This window comes from Falco naumanni, chromosome 15, assembly GCF_017639655.2.
Source record: "Falco naumanni isolate bFalNau1 chromosome 15, bFalNau1.pat, whole genome shotgun sequence".
Lineage (NCBI taxonomy): Eukaryota > Metazoa > Chordata > Aves > Falconiformes > Falconidae > Falco > Falco naumanni.
In genome coordinates, this window is record NC_054068.1 from 7,550,947 (window position 1) to 7,577,507 (window position 26,561).

Consider the following 26,561-nt stretch of genomic DNA (forward strand, 5'->3'; position numbering starts at 1 on the left):
TCCCTTTGTCACTTTATCTTTCCTATTTCCTGGGATCTCAGAGATCATCACAGTGTTACTTAGGTTTTTGGTGCTCCACCAAATATATTTTGAGAGCTTAGTATGTAAGGTAGTGCACTGAAAACACTCTACTGTACAAATGCTTTCATGAAGAAATGCTATTAACTTTATTGAAAATCACAGCAAATGGTGCTTGCTGACCTGGCAAAGCTCTCCCTTCTTGGATCAGTTCCTGGGGGACTCTGTTGAAATCGGAACCTTTACGTCCTCTCCTCAGCTGCTGCTTTGTCCTCTGTTCTTATTTCTGATTCTCAGAGGTGTGTAATACAACTGACTTCTTCAGTGAAAAGATGTAAGAGACTGCTCCCACACCATCTTTCATACTTTTCTTAAGACTCTTTCCTGCTAAAGTGTCACATAATTGACAGGCTTATACTAAAGTCTCCTTATGCAAAATGAGTGTAACCTTTCATGACCAGTTTAGTTCTGCAGGCCTACTCAGTAAGTACAAGTCAAACATGGATCTGAATACTTGGAAAATGTTGTGTCCACATACTGGTTTAGACTTGTACGTTGTACCTTGACCCTGTCAGTAGACAGGATGTCAGGAGATGTAAATTGATTTATTGGGTTGAATAATGGATTTACTGCACTTATGCTGAAAATCTGGACCAATATTAAGATAGTATTACTGTTTCCGCTTTAAGACAGTCATGGCATAGTGCTTTATTTCATACCAGATCGGGACCTTTTTGTGGTAGTTTTTGCATGTCATCACAGGGTTTTTACTACAGAGATTTCTGTAGTTAGAAAATGGTACTGAAAATTACTTCTCATCAAACTTTCATTTATAATAGTACTAAAAACTTTTCCAGTCTGGGACAAATCCACCCAAATTTCCTGCTTTTAATTTCAGTACAGTTACATACTGAACACTAGCAGAGCAGTTACAGCATGCTCACCTTTGTGCATCATTCCCTTAAAATAGAAACATAGGCCAACTTGTGGGAGAGACGAGTGTGAATGAATGTGCAGTTTTAAAGCAGGGCAAGGATTAATGCAGTATGTCTGAGCACTGCTGATTGGTAGCATTTGGCTACAAGTAGGAAAGCAAAGAGTCTTTGGACCTGTGTTATATTTGGCAATATAATATTCTGAAGGAAGGTTTCATGGCTTTAAATGCTACCAACAAATATGAGGCTTTTTCATGACATGCAATATAGACGTAAGTTACTACACCAATCTTAGCAAATAACTAACTTATTCAAATGCCCATTTTTAACTAAGATCTGGATGCTAAGGATGTTTGTATAGTTTGCATGGTTATCTAAATGTTACATCGAGTTGCTGTTGTACAGGTTTCTTAAAGTTCTGAAAAACTGAGAAAAGGATGAGGTCTTGTTTTAACTGAGTGGATCTTTGCGACGCTGCTGCCCTGTGCTTCAGGTTTAATAGTATGAATTACATTCCATGTTTTACTGAATTGCCATTTCCTGGGAAAAAAAAATGTGGTTCAGACACACCTAGGCTGCTGTCCTGTTTAGAAGAGGCAATTACAGCAAAAGAGAAGATGAAATTTATTTCCTCCTCCCCCTTTCACAGTGATGCCAAGTAGCTATGCTTTTAGGCATGTAAAAACCAGAAAGCATTATAGCAAGGGAATTCCTAGTTATGAGCAAACTTATCAACCTTCTCAGACTCCAGTAAACATGACTGCATATTTCTGGGTCACATACCATGTAACATAGTTGTTCCTACGATGTGCCAAGGGACAGATAATGGGCAGAGCCCTATTTGCGGAATGTGTCTTTGAACAGGACACTTTCTGGCATGGATCCCTGCCAGGTGGCACATACCTAGCTATCCTGCCACCTTCTGTGCGTAGTGCAACGGGTCACCTGATTGCAGCTCAAGCTACTGAGTGACATCCTGAAGGCCAGGCTGCAGCTTATAGTGAGGAAGATAGAGGCATTTTAATAGAACAGCCCAACTAGGATCAAATGTGAGCCTTCACAAGTCTCTCTTGAGCATTTAATGGGTTAATTACAAAATCCTGCTTATAAAACTGAGAAACAAGGCACAGAGAAGCTGACTTGCTGAAGAACCGGGAGTTTAATCCAGATAACCCAGACGCCAGCTTGACAATCTTACTCTTGGGCCATCTTTACTTCTTGTTTTCCATTCCCTTAAAGGCCTAAGCTCTTTTGTTCACCAACCTTTCTCCTTCCCACATAGATATTTCAACATATGTATATGTCTGTGTATGTGGAATATCAGCAAAGCTGATACTTTGCTCCCTACAGAGTTCCTTGTGACCACTCTCTCATGTAACTAATCCATAGCAATGTATACTGCAACAAGGAAAATTAAAAGGTTGGGAACCACTGACCTAACTTCTTAGTAAGCAATACAGCTGGCAATCAGATGTAACCTGAGCTCCTCGTTATTGGAGCTGCCTGAGCTATTCATAGCAAAGTAAAATTGCTATGGGAATTGAGCTGGATTTATTTTGTTTGAATGCAAATTATCCCAGGTCAGACAGGCTCAGATCTTCTGCCCCCTTCAAATTCATTTGCATCAGCTCTGCCAGGGTGAAGCTGGAGGGATCTTTGCTGGGGAAAAGTGGGTATGGATAGTGAACTGCCACTGCCTAGACCATTTGCTCAGGGGCTTTGATGCAGTCCATGTAAGTGACTCTGAAGCCAAGACCTCTGATCAGAGTGAAGGGTCTACCATCGGCTAGCCCTATGCGGTGTCCAAGTGCATTAGGTAAGTCGCTCTCTCTCATGGCTGCAACTTCATCAGGGTATCTTGTAAGGAACAGGAGTCTTTCACACTTATCTGCCGCTCTTACTCATGATATGAAATGTTTTTCTGAAAGGTCCAGCTGCCAAAGTCCCATCATCACAGGACAAGCTGTTTTCACTAAAAAAACACCACAAGTTTGATAAAAGGTAAAAAACTTCTTAAAAACTCATTTGAAAATGGTTCAAGAAATCAGAAAGAAAATAAAACACCAAAGTCTTTTGGCATTATTTTAAAAAAAATCTCAATTTATAGTGTTGTTTCCTGCAAGGCCTGATTCATGACTTTTAATGTTTGGAGTTGTGTGTCTGATAGGGAGGAATGTTCCTGATCAGAAACACTCAAGCAAGCATCTGTTAATGCTAAGTACCTATGGAAAAGAATTTCCAAGTACTGATTTTAGTTATCTATCATCAGTTCTCTTTTCTTTTTTTTTTTTTTTAAGCTGTTCATTTTCTGTGTCACTATGCCTTAATCTTCCTGGGTTTGCCCTTATCACAACTATAGGAGCAGAAGATTCGTTAAGGAGGCATGTACTTTCCCCACAATATTAGTACATCTGAATTTCATCCACATAAAATCAATTAGCTGTACACAAATGAGGAGGAGAATCTTGCCAGAACGTTTTCATTGCACCTAATCCTTTGAGCAGCATGAATAATTCATAGGAAATCATCCTTAGGGTGAAATTCTGCCCTGTCCAAAGGTCTGTTAAAGATCTAGGCATCCTGAAGTCACATTTCAGAGATTTAAGAGGAACATAAATGGTGCTTTTGTTTTGTGCTGTTACATAGAACGAGAGAACAGAGAGGGCTGCGTTTTCTACGCTTCAAAATTGCCAGAAAGGTTCACCTCTTCTCACGCTTTAAGGATTCTCTTAAACCGTGCACTCAGTTACATGGGATGCTAGATTAGGGGACTAACTAAGCTACCTTCTGAAGTCACTTGTTCTGTTATTCTTGGTGTACCACAAGTAACTAATCAACTGGAAGACAGGAAAAGTGAAGCATAGATGCATTCATAAAACAATCCTGCAGTTTCCTGTTTACTTTGCGATGGATTTCAGAACTGTCATAAGTAATAAAGTATCATGATTTTATCTTACAGTTGCAGGGATTTGCTTAAACAGGCCATACCCAAGTGCTTGTACAGTTACCAAGCTTAAATTCAAGCTGTTGGTTTTAGCTAATTGCTTTCCAGAACCATTATAGCAAGCCAAAGAGCCATATTGATGAAATCATTAATGAAGTGATCTTGAGTGCAACTTGGTTGACTTTGGGCACTTAAATATTATTAGTGTATGGTTAGTGTCATAATGCTGTAAGTTTACATTAGTGTTTTTCTTCTGTTCATTTATCATACCTACTTCTGTTAAAAAAAAAACAAACCCAAACAAACAAACAAAAAAACCCATGAAAAATGAGGGCGCTCACGTACTGACAAGCAAGTATTTAATCTGTGGCAAAGCAATCAAATTTGTGTTGGTTCTAGCATATCTCATTACCCTGCTATAAATACCAATCTAATACATTTAAATACCAGTGTGACTGGTTCATTTACCTTAACTGGAGGAACAAATAAGAAAATTTCCTTATTTACCATATGTTGACAGAGGGTTGCATAAAGATGTTTTAAACAAGTTCAGTCAACTGCAGAAATACAAAGGCAGTATTCAGAGATAACACTGTCTTTGTTCATATAGGAATAATTAAAGACATGTAATTTTGTTACCTTGTTTTAATAATTGCTGAATGTTCTGCATAGCACTTCTTTTGAGTAACTAAACAGAGTAGTCTTTCATGACTAACTCAGACGGGCAATTTAAACATCGTACTCTCCTTCTGTCAGATCCTCAGATAATAAAATGCTATATTGTTACGAACTCTTTAACATTTTACATTTGCAAGAAATCTATCTTATGTTAGAAAATGGAAGAAATTGAGTTATTTTTGTGAGTCACTTAGAATCTAAAGAAAAATGTGATCTGCTGTACAATTCTCAAGTCAGAATAGGCAACAATTAGTGATGCTAATGCTTCTTTCACAATAAAAATATTTTAGTGTGTATAAAGGCCATTAATTTAACCTAAACATTTGCTGTGGTACAAAGCCAGATATTCCAATCTGGTGAAAATCAGTAAAGATCTGCTGAGGTTACTCTAATCAGCCAAGGACCCAGTCCAATAAAACATTACGTTTGTACTTCCCTGACTCCAGGGTAGTCGTCAGTAACTGCCCACGTACAGACTTGATACAAATTCACCCATTCTTCAGAAAAGTTTGGCAAACATAAAAGCTAGGGAAAAGTTTAGTTAACTAAAATTCTTTCTTTCATTTAGTGTGTTCGCATGCCTTTGTGCTGCCTGGTTTGGGATAGGATCAAAAATGAACATGCTCCGAGTTTTACTCGTGGGATTTCTGACTTCAATAATACATGTGTATTATTGGAAGCCTCATGAGAGTCCATTCTCACTAGTTTCCCAGAACATTTTCTTTCCCAAATTGGTATAAATGCACTCTGGAAATGCTTGCAGAGACAATGTTCAGCTCAGTGGGAGCTCCTGGGTGCTTAACACTCTTTAAAAGTCAGTAATTTATTTAACGACATGGATATGGATTTAGGGTCCAGCCTTGTCACTTTTTGCTGGATAATCATGGGTCGTACCCCTGTCACTGTCTCAGAAGCTTGTTTCATTTACCCAGTGCTTCAGCAACGTGGGCACATCTGTGTGAAGTGCCCGTCTGAGTGGGACAAAAATAGCTTCTGGAGGTAAAACACACCTCAGCTCTGTTAGCTGCTGCTGTCCCGTTTGCAGTTACCACCCAGAAAAGGAGCTCTAGGTCATAGCGAAGAGGGAATGAACTTCTTTAATTACCATGATTTACTGCCATTGGTTTGGCTGTTTGCTCATGATGCTTCCCAAGGGTAAAGATATCTTTCACCTCAGCAACACTTTCTGCAATTTGGCTCCTTCTTTCTGCTTTGCCAGATATGTTGCTTGTCATTTTTTCTACCTAATTTCACATCTTAATTTGCTCATTTTGATTATATTTTCCAGAGCATTGACATTTTGACCCTAACCTGAGAGGTGCTCAATAACCCATCTCTCAAAAAAGTCAGTTAGTGATAACAGGTATGTACAATTCCAGGTCAGGCTGGGCTGTTCAGCTGGCTATAATTCTTGGAAGCAGTTTTTCTTATGACTGTAGTAAGGTTATAGTCTCACGTATTTTTCAGACTACCAGCTTAACCCATCTCAAGAGGTGAGTCTACTTCATTACACGTTCTCTAAAGAAACAATAATTTATTTAAACTGCTTGCACGATACAGGATTGCTTTGGACAACCTTGTACTAGTATTGGTTGAATATCCTTGCTCTGGAGGAAAGAGGAAGCCATATGATGAATGTTGGCAAACTTACCAGGACTTTATTCTACCTGGGTTTCCTTAGCATGTGTGAGAAAACTATGTCTCTACCCCGTTTTCAAGGCTTGACCCAAACCCCATTCTGAACAGCTGGCACTTTTCCTGCTGTCTTGACCAGATTTTGTGTCAGGCTGCTGGTGTTTGCAGAGGGGACTGCCATCTCCACATGATGTTCTCTGAGTATGCATTTGAAATGGGGCTGAAATCAGTCGCTGTTCTCCAAGCTGCTGGTCATGAACTAAATGCTCCAAAATACCATGTAGAGACACATAAATGTTACACTGTGCCTGAGCTAATAACCTGGTCTCTTAGCAGCTACATTGTTTCTAGTTTGAGCTGGCTTGCCGCCAGCTGCCCTGGAGTATGTGCAGAATGAATGGAGGGCTGAGCGCAGACTGAAGGTCATGAGGTCATTTCTGTACTTCATGATGGAACTATCATTATCAGCTTATAAAACCTGAGGGAAGGGCCTCATCTCCCCATCAGTCTGTGGTGGAGTCTGAGTGGAGGTACAGGAGTTATGGGGAGACCTTTCCCTTCTTCTAGCACATGGTGCAGCACGTTGGCATTTGAAAATTGACATCTGCCTGATTCTAAAGGCCAGTCTGGGCCCAAAGGCAATTTCTGGCTGTTGTCAGGTGGTTCTAAGTTGTGTGAATAACTTTATGTTCTCTGGATCTTTATCGTACCCTCTTTCTGCTTCTAGGATACTCATTATTCCAGTATGGGAAACAATCTGGTAGACAAACCCACAGGTTGAACACCAGAGCTAGGGGAGTCTCTCCTCCAGCAAGGGAACTCTTCGGTGGCAGAGATGGGTCTGTTGTGTTTCTTTTGTGGTGCAAAGTGCCAGAGACTTAGCAGAGCATCGGGGCAGAAAATAAGAGTTTGACTTTGATTAAAATGAACTGTAGCTAAGATAATTTCATTAATTTTCTCTACAAAGTGAACAAGAAAAGACTCCAATATGCTGTGGCGTGAGATGGTCCCAACAATATTGTGATGTGAGTACTAGTTATAGAGACATCTTTGCCCTCAGATAATTTTAAATAACCAGCAACCATAGTTCTTAGGCCATCTGTTCTTCTTATTCTTTATATTTCAAGGAAGTTCTTAATTTATATTTCTATTTGTTTTAAGTAGAACTAAAAACTGTACTTTATGTCTCTGTACTTTACGTGCTGTAACTCTTGTTAAGATGTGTTTGAATCAATGATTTGTGTTTTTTAGAAGCTGGACAGTTGGGAAATAACAGAAGTCTTGGATCAATGTACACTGAAGTCTGTGGAAAGCTTTATGCCAATTTCAGTTGGCCTTTTGTCAAGTCTTTTAAAACTGCATGAATTTTTGGAACTATTTTAATGGGTGTGAAACAACGTTTAACTCTTCCTTTTGAAAGATTTTTCATCTTGAGTACATACACACCGACCTAATGGTATAGACTTCATTGATTTATTTGGCCATTGTTTTAGTTGCTCTCGGTTAGAGGCACAGTTGTTTTTTAACACCTAATTTTATGTGCATGCTCATAACACTGAGTAAAGCATTCTGGGTATAAGTAGTATTCCTTAGACCATACATGCAAACTTTTTAGCACTTTATTTAGTTGAGATATTCCTGTCTTAGTACAAACTGTGATTTAACTTTGTGTCAGTCAGTATTACGTAGTTACGTTTAGCAGAGACATTGCAGTTCATTTATTCATGCTTTAATTCTCAGTTTAATTTCATTATGCTTCTTACCTCATTATTTGCATCTGGTTTATGGAACTCCTGTAACTTTAATATGTTTATGGCCAAGCTGTTGCTTTCATTTAATTAGCATGTAACAAAAATGCCTTATATGCAGAGAACCCACAGCCATGAGGCTCTTCTAGCTCGGAGCAAGGGTTTGTCTGCTACCTGAGAACTTAGCTTTGTTCAACTATAGGCAAGGAAAGTAAGTTTTGAAAATCCTTTGCTCACTGTCACTGCTGTGTTTTTTATTGAGGGTCTGTTTTTTGGAGATGCTGAAGCCTCAAAATGAATTGGGTTTACAGGCTGGTAATCTGCCAGAGGCTTTGCTCAGAGTCTAACACAGGAGGAGACAAATGGGAGCAGCCTTTGTGCTATTCCAGTAAGAGGCCAGTGAGACCTGTTAGAAACAGATATGTTAGCGTGTGACTCTCAAAACTGTGCTATGTGGGTCTAAAATCAGCGGAAGATTTACCTGGGGTTGTATAGCTAAGATGAACTTTCAGTGTTTTGAAGAATTCTTCTTATTTTTCAGCTTATAATCTAACTTCAATGTAAAAAAATCTTGAATCAGGTATTTTATTATCCTTTTCCTTGTCCAAATTTGATTTTGCAATTCTTCCTCCTTTTGAAACACACCAAGAAAACAGAACAAGTGCCTTACCTTGGTGATAACACCCTGATACTGAGGAATTTCACAAAGACGTAATGGATCTGAAAATTCCTTTAGCCCAGAGCTAAGCAAACATTTCCCAACAAATAACAAGTGGTAGGAATGTTGCCTTCTCATCTCTCCTCAACTTTTCTGCAAACAAACTGCAAGTTCCTCTAATTTATTGATTCAGAATTATTTGCTAACCACACAGATCAACGTATGTCTTTCTGTTTACTTTCCAGTGGCATGGAATATCCCTTACAGAAGGAAAGCAAATGTGTTGTGAGGAAAGAACAAGAGAACAGCAAATTCCAACTGAGCAATCTCTTGGGTTTTCCTTCCCACCATATTCTCACAATTACTGCTATTATTAGTGATAGCCACAGTGGGAGAGAGAGGGAATAGAGAGGAGTCCCTGGCCTTTTTCATGCTGTGTTGTCTAGACTTGGTAAAAATGTTAGATTTTGTCATCCTGCTTCCTCTCATGGTGTTATAATTGTGGAGAATCTGAAATAAAAGTGGAGTTTTGACCTATCTGACCCTCTCTTTGATGGGTCCCAAACCCATCAAAGTTAATGGAAAGATACTGAGTTCTGATTCAAGGAAAACCACATGTATACTTAAAGTTATGCTGTAATAGGGAACCTAATGCATGAATTTCCATGACAGTTTTGACAGTATGTGTTCATCTACTGAAGTATTGGAGCTGGATAAACACAGTGCACCTAATTTACAATTAGAAAAATGTTTCATGTATTTGCAGAAAAAATTCCCAGAACCCTTTTTTTTACAAAAAAACCCAACCAACCCACCACCCTGAAACTTAGAGTGCCCATGGGTAAACACTAGCCAAAATCTGGCCTTCAAGAAACTGGGATTCTTTGGCAGCTTAAAGTTAGAAAAGATGATTCTGTGCTGGTATCCTACCTCTGTGCTCTGGCATTTCTCAGCTGTTATATTTTCCAGCCAGCATGACCATAGCCATAGGCCATTTTGCTTTACCTAAGGCTAAAATTAAAGAACCTGCAAGAAAAGTCTCTGGCAGTTATTGCCCAATTGCCCCCTTTGCAGTGATCCGGAGCATCTCTGTCAGAAGCCAGGTCAGCATACTCAATGTTACTTTGGAATTGCCAGACAGATTATTTTAATATGAGGTTTTGAAATGATCCCATACCTGGAAGAAATAGAAAATGGTCTGTGATTGAGTGAGTGTTCAGACTGCTCCGTGGCACTTTCCCTTTCTTCTTGACAACTTCATAAAACTCGATGTTATCAAAACGAAAGTATCTTTCATTTACACAACATTTTTCAATTTGGAGGATGTGTCTGATGTAAAACCCAAAGGAAAGGAGTCTTATGGGAGATTTAGAGTAATTTCTACGGGGAAAAAAGTGAATGCATTTGTAAGGCACGCAGTCAGCTACAGGCTATGTAAAGGTGCAGCAATATACATGCAGTGCAGGGCCCAGAATTCAGTTTACTCTCGCTCCCCCACCCCCCCCCACCCCCCCCCCCCCCCCCCGATTCTCAATCCACCCTTACAATGTTAAATATAGAAATTACATTGGGGGCTGAAACTTGGTGTACATCAGGGACAGTGTCTTACAGGAAAATGTAGAAAACCCTTTGTTCCATATGGTTTGAATCATTGACAAAATGAATCCTACAGGAATAATTTCTAGAAGCCTTTAAAATGGGGAAATAAAAACCAGATTCACTACATTTCTGTTTTCCAACTGAAAAAAAAAATCATTTAGCAGTGCCCAATTATCAGTGCACTCTAGCAGATAAAAATTGCCTCTCGGAACCACTTTTAAATTGTGTGATGACACACATCATAAAGATTTAAAATATTAGTCTTCTTCCCTACAGGAAAGTACTTTGTCATGACCAAATGCGATCTGACATTTGAAATATGCCAACTTATTGCAGTGAACAGCCAAGTTAAATTCTTGTCAATTATTTAAAGCCTGTCTCTTATTGACAGAGGCAATTTTAACCTTCATTTAGAATGTTAAGAAGATATAGGCTGATACCGAATTATGAATTCATGTTGAAGAAAAGAGAGGAGGCAAACTTAATCAGAATGTCGTATATGTTTGTTTTCACATTATTTTCCAGGAGACAAGTAGACCCTCATAGTTCATAATATGGAATCTCTTCTATTGTCAAAATTCAGGTCACCATTTGATTTTGCAAGCACTATTATTAGGCCCCTGTGAAAGTTGCTTGTACTGGGGAGTACTGCGAAGCCACCTTTGATTTGGAAAGGCAGAAGTGAATTTCCATGAAAAGGGCATAGTGTATGACTATAGGCTGTTAAGAACCTGTATATCTCTGATAAATCTTTTCAGCTGGAATAGACTTAAAGTCAATTTTAGCATTAACTTGGTAAGTGGTTAAAGCTGTGAAGATTTCATATATAACTTTCTATTTTGACTTGCTTTTCATTTTCTGTTGACTTTTCCTCATGGGAAACAATTTTGAAAGTGCAGAAAATTCCACAAATCCTCAAGAAATACAATGCTTACATTAGGCATTCAAACTGGTCTCCTTCTGATACCCTTGGCATTCAGGTCCTAGGACGTTAGTCTAAAGAAAAGCATCCATTTCAGGAGGGAATAGGTGTTACATGTCTGATATGTGCATTTTCAAAGAATACTTTTTGAGGAAGGAGGTGGAATCATAATCTGGGAGGACTTAAGATGTCGGGCAAGATGGTTTGCAATTGACATTTGTTTGTCTGCACATATTTTTCTGAAGCATAAGAGATATGTAGTCCTCGTGGGATGTCAGTTTTGGCAGGAGCGTGTTGGCACATGGTAGAGCCTCACTGATCCAAACCAAAAATCTGTATCTAGTATTACGTATATAATGTAATAGAATTACCTGATGAAACTTCTTCTTGGTTTTTGACTTGGTAAAAAGGAGTGTTTATTACAACATGTTTTACAAAACCAAGAAATGAAATAAAATCATAACTGATTAATGAGCTGCATGGAAATACTTCCTCAGTGCCACCCACATTTCCCTGGCCCTGATCCTGGAAACACTTCATCACATGTGCAGTTTTATGCACAGATACTATGTGAAAACTACAGCGTAGTTTTCCCATACTTACTTCTGTCTTTCAGGGATCCAAGAAGGAAAACAATCAGATACTTGCTTTCACTGATCAGTTTTCTTTTGTAGGAGGGCATAAATAATAAACTGCATTTATGAAGATTAAATTGCAGGGAGTTGATTACTGAATGATAGCACTAAAATGTTCAGATGCTTCAGCTTTGTGCTACTGTACTATAATGTGCTTATGTTTATACTTAGGGGTAACCTTAAGTCTGGGATTCCCATCTGGTAATACCTTATTCAGAAAAAAAAAAAATTAAATTTAAATATTTTGGTTTACTAATGTATGCATTTATTAGAAGATGCATTTTCCAAAAGCATTTTCTTTTTATGTGAGACTGTATATGCTGTACACAAACACCCATAGAACCAAATCTATACTGTGAAGAATGGATTAATATTGCATACGAAATTATTCATGGTACTGTGCGAAGGTGCTATGTTGCCAGTCCCGCAACATTCTTGTTTTGTGTGTTACCAAACGTGAAACCTGGTGATCTCCGAAGTGAAAAAATGCATACTTTAATTGAGAAGACTATCTAGATTATATCTTGAGTAAATCTAATTTAGAAGAGCACATTTTAATCTGTCTAGGCTTTGAAGAAAAAACAGTTTAAGACCTAGCATGTTCCAGCTGTGAACTTTTGACAGTCTTTTCTCTAATTTCTGGTGGTGTTTCTTTTTTTAGTCAGGTTTGATAAGGACACAGAAGATCGAGTTCCTTATATCTCCGTTACCTCAGCAGCTAGCACAGGAGCACAACTACACATCGCCTGCTGGACACCATCCTCATGTATTATATAAACGAACTGCAGAAGAGAAAGTGCATCGGTACACAATAGAGTCCAGTCCCAAACACTTTTCTTTTGGTCATCACAGAACTCACACTTCCCACAAGTATCATGCTCAAGCAAATGATTACCACCATGGAAGGTTTCAAAAGCAACATTTTTGTGGACGTCGCAAGAAATGTATGTAAGGAAACTTTCTCTCCTTGTTTGAGATAGTGGCTCTTAGAGACTGTATGGTGATTCTGAAGTGTGGTTCACAGTCACCTTTGTGATGGAGATATAATAACCTTAAATTATACAGGTCTAAAGTGGATTAGATATTACAGACTTGATTATTCCTTTAAATTGATGTCATAATCTATTTTATTAAGCCATTAGAATCACTGTTTAGTTTTCTTATTCTCTACCTAGATTAAAAGATCCCTTGCCTGATTTTGTGACAATTACATAGTTTTCAGTAAGCAGCTCTGCACAGTGATGGATGCCAAGCCCCTGATCTGCTCTCTGTTAGTTTGGGGATATATAATTAATTAGGTTTGAAGATGGAGAAAAAGTAATCAGTAATTTCTGAGAGGATAGAGAATACGTCTTTCAGAACTCACTATTTGATAATGAAATGTTTAGCAACTGAGATCTTCAAAAAGAACCTCCCATGTAAATTGTTTAAATAAGATTTTGGAGCCACCTCTTAAAAAATAATATTGGAATATATTATCCTGCCAAGGTCTAGTCTGAGTCCTCATTAGACCCTCAAATTGCAGAATATTTTAGATCCCCCTTGGACCCTATATCTGTGCTTACAGCATTCAGTTGATTCTGTTTGAAAGCTGATCTGCTTTAGAGCTGAGTTTCTTAATGAGGGTCTCCAGGACTGCACACAGTATTGAAAACATAGTCTCAGTCCAGTGATATTCTTCCAACTTCCTACTTGAGTTCTTAGAAAATGAGACGGTTCCTTTTCCAAAAGGCAGGCATGTAAGGAAGAAAGAGAAAACAAACAGAAGGGAAGGAATGAGAAAGGAGGTAGTGGAAAAGGTGGCTGGCTGAGACTGAGGCCTGCCTGAGGCCTGAAAACTGCCTATTAAAAATTGACAGCTTCCTCAAAAATCCTTCTTTCTAGATTGGAAAGCTAGACCTCAAATACCAGATGCACAAGCCTATGATTCAACCTATAAACATTTGCATTCTAATGCAGTTCACAAATACCTCGTTACACACTCCCTTTCCCTCCTGTCTGGTTTTCCTGCTGCCTGCTTCAGAGCAGAAGATAGTGGTGCTTATCAGCTCTACAGCATTTTATTTGCATTGTCTGCTGTGGTCTTGCAGTTTTTTTACTGTATGCCCTGTGACTGCTTGTCCAAATTAAGAATTATTTGTGTCCACTTGAGCTTTTACATGGTGCTTATTGCTGTAATAAATTAGTACATTTTGAACACTGTATTTTCATAACCTCCTGGCATGTGAGAAGATACTGTCATTATTCTCATGGCTCAGACACAGGAGAAGTCAAAAATAACCATTGCTTCTGGGGACCAAATCGATAAACTGAGGTTTTTCTTTAAAATACTTAGCAGAATATATGCTCCTCTAATTCTATGTGTGTATCTATATATTAAATAACTTCGGTTACAGCTGTGAGTTCTTAGCTGCATATTCAAGTTGGGTTTATGTTAAATGAAGAACATGCGATTAGCATCTAGCTGTGATGAGTTTATTATAAGTGATTTACCCATCATTGTTTAGATTGTTTCAGATGCTGTTAGGATCTGATTAAGCAAGATTGCATTTAATTACCTTAACCATGAAACTTTCTTTTCACATCCTGCAGTCTTTCAGTTCATGCAGTACATACCTGTAACCTTCCGAGAGAAATGAAGGAGTTCTAAAAAATTACAACCTATTTCTATACCCAGCTTTGGCTAATCTATAGAACAAGTCAATGTATGTTCACTGAATGAATGCAGTTCTACAAATAAAATCACTTGTGATTGTTTAATTGAGTAAAGACAAATACAGCATGTAGAAGAAAACATCTCACTTCAGTAAAGGCAACACCTCTTCTATGATTATTTGGGACATTTTTCTTCGTTTTGTTTTTTTTTTTTGTTGTTGTTGGTGGTTTTTTTTCTTGGTTTGTACATTGTCTTGTTCTGAGATCTGGAGTCATATCAGTTTGAAATTTTCAGCAAAGTCCAATCTGATCACCTGGAATAGAAAATTTCAGCTTGAATGAACAAAGGCATTCAGAATGCAGTCTTATGGAAGACACTCCTCTACTATTAACACCACTGAGTTGAGGTTAATTTATCCTAACCTAAGAACGACTCCAAACTTGATGAACAGTAAGAGGGAAGAGCACACTGCCACTTTTAGTGTCATAAAAGTAGCTTGTCCCACTCACCATCCTCTACAATTTCATATGCTGGCAATTTGTAAGCACTAGGACAGCCAGTTAATAATCTTTCAGACCCTTCACAATCTAAATGTTTTTAGATCCTGAGAATTAACTGGACTGTAGATCATAAATCATGCTTGAAACATTGCTGCTGCTTAGGTTTTATTAGTAACAGTGAAGTTAATTCAAGAGCAAAACACTGCTCATGGATTTATGAGTCGAATGCCTTGAAGTCGTATTGCCTTCAAAACAGTACATGGAAACTGATGTGCCTTGAACTGAATGCTTCACTCTTGGGTGAGGCATGTCTTCATGTCTTGACGTGCTTCCAGAAAAGTTCTTTGAGCTTGTAAAGGACAATTGTTTATAATGACTGATACATTTTAAAATCTTACTAGCACAGTTACTGGCATGTTAAACATAGTTCAGAGTGACTTAGTCCTTGCAAGCAGGCTGCTGTTGTGCATTCTGTGGTATTCATGATTTCCCAGTTCGGCATGGAAGGAAGTAGCATCTGTTTTAACTATGTCCTTGTGATGAGACACAGGCAGGATTTTTTTGATTACCTGAGGCTTCCTCACTTGTGTCATGTTACATCCTGTGAACAAAAACTATCGTTATCGGAATAATATGTTGAAGTGGCCTTCGAGATAATTCTTGATTCAGAGGCAATGTAGGTTTATGCAAAAGAAGCTATGAATAACAGCAGCATTACAGGACTAGGATATAGATTTCTTTTCCCATTCCTGGCTGTGAAGAAATGGAGTAGAGACCATGCTCTAACTGTGCCATTGACCATGTGACACAAGTACAGAGGGAAAAAGTGCTCCCTGGCATTGGGGTGTGTGGGCTGGATGCGCATATCCTGTTACCAAGCCCTCCTTGCTATTGCCTGACATTTCCCTATATAAATATATTCCCAGCAGGGATAATCTCAGTGGCAAATTCACATAGAAGGCTAATGTCAATCACAACAGCAGGCTGGCAGGAATCTTACTTGTGGTGTGTGTCTGCTTTCTGTACTGACGGTGGACATCTGTTGTGGAAAGGACTTTTTTACCAACTGCTATGTAAGTAGCACATGCCAAACACCTTAAGAAGTTATCAAAAGGATAGGAAAAATGTAGATATTCTGTTAAACTTCTGTATGTATTTTTTGCCACAAATACTACCATTTTGTTAGATTAATTCTTTATTTTAAAGTGGTTATTGCATACGATTGTGGTTCTCCCATTTTCTTCTTTCCCTGTAGCCATCCTTCGCTCAGGAATGAATCAGGTCTTTATTAATAAATATAGAATCTTAGCCATAAGTACTAGATCATGTGCTGTAAAAATAATCTAAGGCTCTAAACTTGTGATGCTTCATTTTCTGATGAAACTGTTCATGAGTGCTCTGAACCTTTTCCAAAACTGAGTTTTATTTCCTTTTAGATGCACCTAAGCCACCCACGGAAGAGACGTACATTCGCTCAGATGAATATGGGACTTCTGCAAGGTTCAAAAGATCATCTGCTAAAATTCAGAAAAATGGAAGTCTCAATGTTGAAACCCTTGTTGTGGCAGATAAAAAAATGTTGGAGAAACATGGCAAGGAAAATGTAACAACGTACATCTTAACAGTCATGAATATGGTAAGATGTGGTGTATCTGAATTATCCCTAGATTATCACAGCTCTGTCAACAGTACTGTAGGGTTCAAAAAAAAAAAAAAAAAAAAGGAAAATATTTAAAATGTCATATTTTAAATTACTTCTTGTGTAGTACAAAAAAGGCAGATACTCTGAAATGGAAACTTTCATTTAGTATCATGAAACTTTGTTTTGTCTGATGTCTCTCCTTGAAACAAAAATTCATTTGAGAAAGCACAGATTTATTTTGTGAAAAATCATATAATTTAACAAAAAATATATTTTGCTTTGTGGCTTTGCCCTTGTACTACAAAACTTGAATTTGAACTTGATTACGCTTAATCCAGGAAACCAAGGACAGAACAAAGCCCACTGAAGACAATAGAAAGTTTTCAAGGTTTTTGAATAAGTCTAGTGGTTTGGGGCATAATTCTGGGTTAAACTATTTTAAATTAATCCTAAAAGGTAATAACTCCATTAATTTTAAATGGAAATTGAAGCCAAATGCAGTAACTCAATACATGAGTTTAATCTATTAAAAAAATTACACATGTAGATGATATTTCCTCTTCAATAACCATTGCAGGTCTCCAGTCTGTTTAAAGATGGAACAATTGGAAGTGATATAAACATTATCATTGTGAGCCTTCTTCTTTTGGAACAAGAGCCTGTAAGTTGGGTCAGAATTTTTGTGTGGTGTGCTTCATTTGCTGCTGTTCACAGGGAGTATTGGGTGTTCCTATGTTAGGTACATGAACTTTCATTAGAGGTTTCTTAAGACATAAAGCGTGAGAAGATGATGAAAATCACAAAAACCTCCAAAATCACACTTTCTGCATTTCACTGCTTCTCATTTTTTGATACTAAAATCTTCGTTTCATATAAATGTTCTTTAGAAACACTGAAATGATTTCAGTGAGATAAAACTTAACAATTTCCAGCATTTTCTTGAACAGAAATAGCTGGAATGAGAAATCTACTTAAGAAGTATTTAAATAAATAAAAAGATTGTGACCTGGACTTTCCAGGATGTGGTGATCAGAAGGGCAAGGAGTCAAAAGTCCTGAATTGAAGATAGTGTGTAACAAAAGGTGGGAGTGGTGCCAATTCTTTTGGTAAGGATGCTGACACAAAAGGAGACAAAATTTCTTCTGATGAAGACAAGTTTGTGATGGGTTGATCTACTTGGATAATACTTTTCCTTCAGAGAAATCTCCAAATATTTTAATCACAAGATTGAAAACAGTTTAGCGTGCAATGTTATCAGGAATCAAAATTATTTGTACACTGTAATTCCAACCACTGACTTTGAAAATATCCGTGTCTGGGGAGAGGAGCAGTTTTATTCTACAACTGTAATTGATTCACTTATCAACAGAATTGGTCATCACAGACAGTTAACATGGGAATACATAAGTTTATGCAAAACAAATATGAAAAAGTAATACTCTTTTCCCTAACCAACTCTTATTCTTTCAATCAAGTTTCTCAAATATTGATGGAAGCACCTTATTTCTATGTCCATGAAATATCTACAGGGTGGATTACTGATTAACCACCATGCGGACCAGTCACTGAACAGCTTTTGCCAATGGCAGTCTGCTCTGGTTGGGAAGAATGGAAAGCGCCATGACCATGCCATCTTGCTTACGGGCTTTGATATCTGCTCTTGGAAAAATGAGCCCTGTGATACTTTAGGTATGATATGAAAACATGTTCTGATAAACTCGTGAGTGTCAACAGCATCATCTTGATTTATAGAGATGGGAATGTTTTAAAATCGTCTATTTTTGCACATAATAGTAGCCTTTTTGAAGCGTAAAGAACACTATTATTTTTATATATTTGTCTCTGAGATACCTAAAAGAAAATGAGTATTTCCGGTATCATTGCCCCAGAAAAAGTGGCAAAATAAGCTATCTGAAGACATCCTTTTGAATTGTCACCTCTTCAAGGAATATTTTTGATTTTGGGAATATTTTTGATTTTGAGAATATTTCTGAGCCAATGATATTTTTTTTTCCTTTTTATGACTACTTGCCCTTTTTGAATGGGATTCCTCCCTAATTTGGGAGCAGTGAAGGCATGAAGGGGGGAAAGAATAATCTTTACAAGTAAAGTATATTTTGAGAGGTTAGGTTTGATTTATACTTCTTATACAGGATTTTCTTTATAGCTAAATAAAAGTCTGCTGTAATTCCTCCACGATAAATCCGATGAAGCAGACAATCATCTTCATGCACCACAAATAGGCTTATTAGGACCAGTGCAGATGATATATGTATTTGGGATTCTGTAGGGGAACAAACTATTCTACTGCTTCCTTCCTTCAGGATTTGCACCTATCAGTGGCATGTGCAGCAAATACCGTAGTTGCACCATTAATGAAGATACAGGCCTTGGACTGGCTTTTACAATTGCTCATGAATCTGGACACAAGTAAGTTTCATGAGTCTTACGTGCTCCTTCTATAAATAAATCTGTGAGTGAATGGAAACACAGCACAAGTTAACATAAATCAGTTAAATATGGATCATTTGGATCGGATGGATGGCTGAGCCCAAATAGTGGTGGTGAATGGAGTTAAATCCAGGTGGTGGCCAGTCGCAAGTGGTGTTCCCCAGGGCTGTATTGGGGCCAGTCCTGTTTTATATCTTTATCAACAATCTGAACAAGGGGATCAAGTGCACCCTCAGTCAGTTTGCAGATGACACGAGGTTGGGCAAGAGTGTTGATCTGCTTGAGGGCAGGAGGCTCTGCAGAGGGCCCTGGGCAGACTGGATAGATGGGCCATGGCCAGTTGTATGATGTTCAGCAAGGATCAGTGCCGGATCCTGCACTTGGGGCACAACGACTCCCCGCAGAGCAACAGGCTGGGGGCAGGGGGCTGGTACGCTGCCTGGTGGGAAAGGAGCTGGGGGTGCTGGTTGACGGCTACCGAACGTGACCCCGCAGTGTGCCCAGGTGGCCAAGGCAGCCAGCAGCATCCTGGCTTGTATCTGAAATGGTGTGGCCGGCAGGACCGGGGAAGGGATTGTCCCTCAGCACTGTTGATGCTGTGCCTTGAACACTGTGTTGGGTTTTGGGCCCCTCGCTACAAGAGGGATGTAGAGGTACTGGAACACGTCCAGGGAAGAGCAATGAAGCTGGTGAAGGGTCTAGAGCGCAATTCTTATAAGGAGCAGCTGAGGGAACTGGGGGTGTTTGGCCTGGACAAAAGGAGGCTCAGGGGAAACCTTATTGCTCCCTACAACTACCTGAAAGGAGGCTGTAGTGAGGTGCGTGTCAGTCTGTTCTCCCAAGTAACAAGTGGTAGGATGAGAGGAAATGGCCTCAAGTTGCACTAGGATTTAGACTGGATAAATAAGGAAAAGTTTCTTCACCGAAAGGGTTGTCAATCATTGAAACGGGCTGCCCAGTGAGCTGGTTGAGTCACCATCTGTGGAGGTATATAAAAGACGTGTAGATGTGGTGCTTTGGTTTAGTGGTGGACTTGGCAATGCTAGCTGAACAGTTGGACTTGATGATCTCAAAGGTCTTTTCCCACCTAAATAATTCTGTGATTCTATGATTTATAGAGTGCTGTATAATGATTAGAATACATCAAACATCCAGTTAATGTGTAGGCCATGTTAAATATCATCTCTTCAAGAAAAATAAAAATAACCACTGTTGGATTTTGATTGATTTTGCTGCCATAGGTGGAGGAACCTTATTCTGTCACAGCCACCTCACAACTGTTTCTAATTTGATGGGAAGCTATAGACAATTTCAGGCCAGAGTCAAGATTTTTCACTCAGAGGTGTGTCCTTTAGCATGAAATGATTAATCAGCTGCTCAGGGTAACTTTCCTTTTATTTTTATTTTTCAACGTTTTATATATTACAGGTGATAACCAGAATAAACAGTAAAAGCTGACAACAATAATCTACAGGCTTCCCACATTGCTACCATGTTCTGGTAGACAAATTGCTTCTAGTATCAGTGTGGTTGCTCCAAAAAGAGGTAGAACACTGCAGCTCACAGTATGGAGGAGTAATCTGTCTGAATCTCTTAAAAGTCCCTTTCCCAGAAGACCCAGTGTTTCATAGCATCTGGGAGCCATTCATTCCATTCAACCTGTCCTTTGTTCTCTGTAACTAATGCGTCATTTGGCTAAAAAGAGCCTTTGTGGGGGTTTCTGCCTCCCTGTCTCTACATCCATTGGATTTCCATTTGGTTTCTATCATAATAAGAATGTGATTTTCCTAAGAACCTCCTTTCTCTCAAACAAAATCAGTAATAATCTTCCATGGAGCTTCAGCTGTTCTCTGAATTGTTGAATTAAATCTGAAGACGATGATTAGGTTTTGCTCTTCTGTTTTTTTTTTTTCCCCAAATAATTTTGAATTACTTTTTCACAACTTTATTATGGTTTTGTTTTTCAGTTTTAACATAGTTCAAGCTGGAGTCTGTGTAAACACTGGCAGCATAGAGGCATAGTTTCTTTATGTGGTACAAACCTGAAATCAAGGGTCAGATAAAATCATGGGCATAGGATCTTTATTTTGTCCAGTGACATCACTGCACAGAATATCTTTGAAAAGCAGTGGTACTGTATTCTGCTGTTCGGTCAAGGCATGTGTCCTTCTCATTCTGCATGACTGAATCAGGACTATTTAGTTTTCATTGTACAAATATGCTCTACAGTATATACTATGACCTAATGTCTACATGAGTGACCCTTTCACAGGTTTTTGTACATCTGATGGGAAACAAGGGATTAAAAAATAATCCAGCTACCAGTGAAGCCCGTGGGAATGGTGCCAATGCTTTCAATGGGACCAAAGATGTAAAATATATAGTTTGATCCTCCTGTCACACTAATGCAGTTTCACTGGCCTCAGTATATTTTTAATGCCCTTTGATCAGTATTAGGAGAGAATCAGGCCCACAGCTTATTTTTCAAGAAATATCCCCTTTCGTCTCTTAATGCCCTTCCTTCCTGTTTATTTTCTTATTTGCTTTGAGAGATTATGCTTGGAAATTTTTTAAGTTGGGGTTTTTTTTCTATTTCACCACTACCTTTGATTCTCCTATTATTCAGCCTTTCTTTGGTATAGTTCCATACTCCTAATTAAATGTATCTTATGTCCTGGAAAAAAATCTGTGCCAGATACGAAATGTCTTTATTATCATATGTTCGTGTTCATGTTCCTGAGACTACCTAGTATGTGATTGAGAACAACTGAATTCTGTCTCTGTGATACAGAGATTCTTGGAAGAAAAAAATACCTGTGACAGACTTGAAGGTGCTAAGGTCCACTGTGAATATATTATCCTAAGGATTTTGTAGTAGGAGAATATTGTATACTGTATAGATCACATTCCAATCCACCAAGTACCTTCAGTTGTTACACATTTTTATGGTTTTCTTGAAGCAGTTTGTGTTCTTACCTGAAAGCTTAACTGTTCCTTTGGGAGTTCAGAGCCCGTTATGTCAGTGGGTATATAAACTCTGGATTCTTTGGCTGCAATGCATGTGAAAAAAAGTTAGCATTTTATAAACAATTCTAAAATACAAGCTCAGTTGGTACTTTTTTTGTCCATTTATAGGAGCCATATATTTTACCAAGTTTGGAGCCTCAGCTGGTGGCAACACATACAGTAACTCTGATGAGCCTGCAATGATTTGTAACAGTAGAGGACCAACTCCAGTAAATTAGATATTCCCTGCATGTGCACAGATTGCATTCATAAAGTTGCCAATGTACTACAACGTTGAAGTAACAGATTATGAAATTTCTATTCAAAACACATTGATTTTCACAGATGTCCCATATAGTGAGTAAATATAAAACAGTGGAAGGAAAAAACCTGAAAATTAGCTTTAAGATATCAATAAGCTCCACATAATTTATAACTTTTTATGTGTTTTTTATTATTGCTTATTATTCTTTATACTATCCCAACACCTCTCCTAGTGAAAGGAGAGCCTCATGGTGCTGCTGACTGAGCAAAGCACTCAGAAAGAGGCAGTATTCCCACTAAGAGATTACAGTCAAGGCAAAGTAAGTGACAGTGTATGACAAAGGTGAGGAAAAGAAAGTGATTTGCTGAGATAATATAGCAAGTTAGAAGCCAAAATTAAAAAAAAATAAATCACATTTTTATATTCATACCTTGTATTCTATTCATTCAGTCCCACTTCTTTTGCTAAAGATTGAATACAGCTATGTAGTACTTGCCTCCTGTTATGAGGACAGTTATATTCTTACAGCTGTGTAACACTGCTGTTTCCCTGGATTCTGATCTCCACACCATTCATGTTAGCAGGCATTATTGCTAGGCAGAGAAAGGCTCAGACTGCACGCATATTTTAGGCTGATGGATTTATAGGCAAGTACAAGTGTGGCTGAAAATAAGATCCATTACTTCCATCCATCCCACCACAGAACATTTCTTGTTCAGGAAAAAGAAGCGGTTAAACTGTGAAACTGACACAGTTGGCAGCTCTGGTACTTATGTGGCAGCATCTTGCCATCAGCTCACATTGCAGAGCTCCTTTGCCTCACCAGTATGGGCCTTTTGTGAAACTTGACAAACTTTTTCTCATCAGACAAGTGTATGGTGACAATAAAATCTGAATGGTATTAATTGGAGCTTGTTTCATACTAATAGTATTAGTATGGTGCATCTGTTTTCATCCCTTTGGAACGAAAGAGATGAATTCCACATTCCCTGTGGAGTTCAGGCATAGAACTTTTACCCAGAAAGTGTTTCTTCTGCCCCAGATTTTGTCTTGCTTCTGATTAATCTAGATTTTCACTCTCACACATGGTTCTCTTTTCAGCTTTGGTATGATTCATGACGGAGAAGGAAATCCTTGTAGGAAAGCTGAGGGTAACATTATGTCTCCCACACTCACGGGAAACAATGGAGTGTTTTCTTGGTCTGTATGCAGCAGGCAGTATCTCAACAAATTTCTCAGGTAGGTCAGATGTAAATCTGGGCTGGTGCCAGGGAATATATCTTTAATAACTGGGCTTGAATTCTTGAACAGACATAAAAATTACTAAAGTGTGAAATTCACCTCTTTTAAAATGTGCTCAAACCCATGTACTACGTGAGCCCACACACTTGGACTTATGAAGCGTATAGGTGGTATGGCATGTAAATGTTTTTGTCCTGCCTCGTTTCAAAAGCATGAATTTCACCCTCCATGAATATCCCGCATATCATTCTTTCCCAGGCATTCCTGTCAGCAGCTAGGTTTATTAGAGAATTAGTAGGAAGTGAACACCAAAGAGGGCAGACACAGTGGTACCAAAGTCATTACAAAATGTCAATTAACATTAGTGGCCTTTCTCATTGGAGTTTTTCTCTTGATCTAGCTCATGTCACGAGCAAGGACATTTTACATTTTTCATATAGTGTTTCTGGGGGGAATGAAAGGAAAAAGAGAAAGATACCAATTACTTCTCCGGCGTGTTGGCATTACTCAGCGATGCTTTTAAAGGAATTGGTGTTTGGGCTGTGTTTAATGTCTGTAGAATTGCAGTCCTTTCCTGTACAACTTTTCTTTTGTTTGTTGTGCGTGGGTAGACTATACATGATTACTTAAAAATGTGGAGGTGGTAATAAGACCCAGATCCAACACAGGCATTTTAGATGTTAATTCCTTAGAATGAGAATCAAGCACCTAGATAGTTTTGTGGATCTGATCCTTGAACTACAAGCTGGTATCTTAGAGCAGCGGCCAGGAAAGGTGACAGAATTCTGGTGATTTGTTTTTTGCTGCCATGCTGCAACATATTCTGAGTACACAAGCAAATTGCAAATTAAAAGTCATGGAAGCCCTCCAACATGCAGTATGGTCCAAGAGACTTACACTTGGAAGATAAATCCAGCATAGAGTGACCTTCTATGTACATGGGTTCTAAAGCGTATACAAAGGGAAAAAAGTAGACTGTAGGGTACTGTTGGTCTTAAGCTGGACACAGCCAACCCAAAGCACACAGCGTCAGCAGCCTCCTGTTTGTGAGTCCACACAAAGTGAATGCTGAAATGAGACAGTGTGCCCGCTGGTTCTGTTGATTCCTGTTTTGGGTAATCCATTTAAGGGAAAGAAGCAGACTAGATCACCTTGCTCTTGGCTACACAGCAATAAAGGGAGGAAAAGAATTTGACATCATTCTTGTTGTCACTACAGTCTGAAAGCCTGGAAATTCCCACTTCCTTAAAACTTTGCAGGTTAGGCTACCAACAAGATGTCAAGATCTTTTGGCTCCTACAAGCAGATATTCTAATTTCAGTGCATACCTCTAAACCTAGTTAAAGGTACTGCATACCATATTATGTGTTTTTGCTGGTCTGTAGCAAATTAAAATATTTTAATATAAAGATCATAGTAATGATTAATATACATTCTCATTATAGTACAGCTCAAGCTGCCTGCCTGATTGATGAACCTAAGCAAACAGGACAGTATAAATACCCTGACAAACTGCCAGGGCAGATCTATGATGCTGATACCCAGTGCAAATGGCAATTTGGAATGAAAGCAAAACTGTGCAACCTCAGCTTTGTAAAGGTACCTATTGATATGCTTTTGAGAAGTTAAAATTACATTAGAGAACTGCAGTACACTAAATAAGTACAAGTAATACAGTGTTCTTTGGAGGCCTGGGCTATTTCTCTACCTTATCTTGCTTGGAAATTTACTTTGAAGGTACTGGCCTCTTTTGAGGAATACTGGAATCCCAGGGGAGTTTCAGAAGGAAATGTGTTCTTTCCAGGAGTCATAAGGAGTGCAGCTGAATACATAAGGCCCATGAGCCCTTGGCTACCGTGCTCAGGGAAATCAGCAGGCAGTAGCGTTTTGATCAAAACTTGCATTGGGTGTGGGGTAACAAGGACTAAGTTATTTGTGTTTTATTTTACTCTTATGCATTGACAGTAAAGCCTGGAAAATTTATAAAGAGTTATCTTAGAACAATAAAAACATAAATTACACTCTTGACTTCATAATGAAGGATTCATTTAATTAACTCATTATTTCAGTGACTGCTACACTCCTTGCTGATCTCTTCAGAGAAGACATTTTATTAAATAATCTGAAGTGCTCATTCTAAAAAGTATTGTAATTTCTTTTACTCCTGTTAATATCATGGAGTATTTTGATTTTTTTTTTATATACTAACCACATTTATCAGGTGATGGCAGCTGTTTCTTCTATAGCTAGTAAAGAAAGAAGAGAGAATGAACAGCACTGTGAAGAGACTCTGTTTCCAGATACCTCCTGAGTTTTAGAAAATCTAGACTCTTCACAGTATTATAGTCCTTGCAGACTTGATGTAACTTTAGTGTTCATCCTTTTAACGCTGTTTTTGTTCTATTATAGTCTCACAGTCAAAACAGTTTTACAAAATATATAGTGAAATGGTGCATAAAGAAGCAGGCAGTATACAGAATGTGGCTGTGCTATGAATCTTAAACCCTGGACTCTATCTAAATTCAGAAAAGGTTTTATTTATACAGTTTTTAGGGTAGCAAAGGCATGTATCTTTTGTTACTCTTTCTAAACATGAGGAAATGATGGGAATTATGAGTACTATAGATAGAGTACTTTTTTTCTTCTCAGGATATATGCAAATCGCTCTGGTGTCACAAAGTGGGTCATCGGTGTGAGACAAAGTTCATGCCAGCAGCAGAAGGAACAGCTTGTGGTATAAGTATGGTAAGTTGTTTTATAAATAGGACAATGTCATTCTAATTTGTTTTCAGACTGTATTGGGTCAAATACCACCTCCTGTCCAAACAGTTTTATCCAGATCCCTCTAGGTTTGCTCTCATGGACTTTCTGATTGCTCTGTAAATGATTGCACTGCAATACATAGTCAGGACTGGTCCCCACAGTGGCACCTATGTGACAGTAGGGAGTGATGCCTTTCGCATCGAGCTATGGAATAACATATATCTGGCAAATCTAAATCTGTAAGAAAATCCATTAATTATATCA

At 38.4% G+C, this 26,561-nt stretch overlaps 1 protein-coding gene across 3 annotated transcripts in view; it reads left to right on the plus strand.

Moving 5' to 3' along the window:
- Positions 1 to 26,561, plus strand: part of ADAMTS18 (ADAM metallopeptidase with thrombospondin type 1 motif 18) — a 79,991-nt gene that overhangs the window by 16,444 nt on the left and 36,986 nt on the right. For 2 of the 3 annotated variants that reach the window (XM_040615628.1, XM_040615629.1), the window contains exons 4-11: positions 12,434 to 12,716; positions 16,365 to 16,564; positions 17,148 to 17,231; positions 18,100 to 18,259; positions 18,895 to 19,000; positions 23,394 to 23,531; positions 24,980 to 25,133; positions 26,184 to 26,279. In XM_040615628.1, the coding sequence (XP_040471562.1) occupies positions 12,434 to 12,716; positions 16,365 to 16,564; positions 17,148 to 17,231; positions 18,100 to 18,259; positions 18,895 to 19,000; positions 23,394 to 23,531; positions 24,980 to 25,133; positions 26,184 to 26,279 (1,221 nt within the window). Of the gene's footprint in view, positions 1 to 12,433; positions 12,717 to 15,664; positions 16,002 to 16,364; positions 16,565 to 17,147; positions 17,232 to 18,099; positions 18,260 to 18,894; positions 19,001 to 23,393; positions 23,532 to 24,979; positions 25,134 to 26,183; positions 26,280 to 26,561 lie in introns of those variants that run through there. The other variant, XM_040615630.1, reaches the window with a different exon arrangement.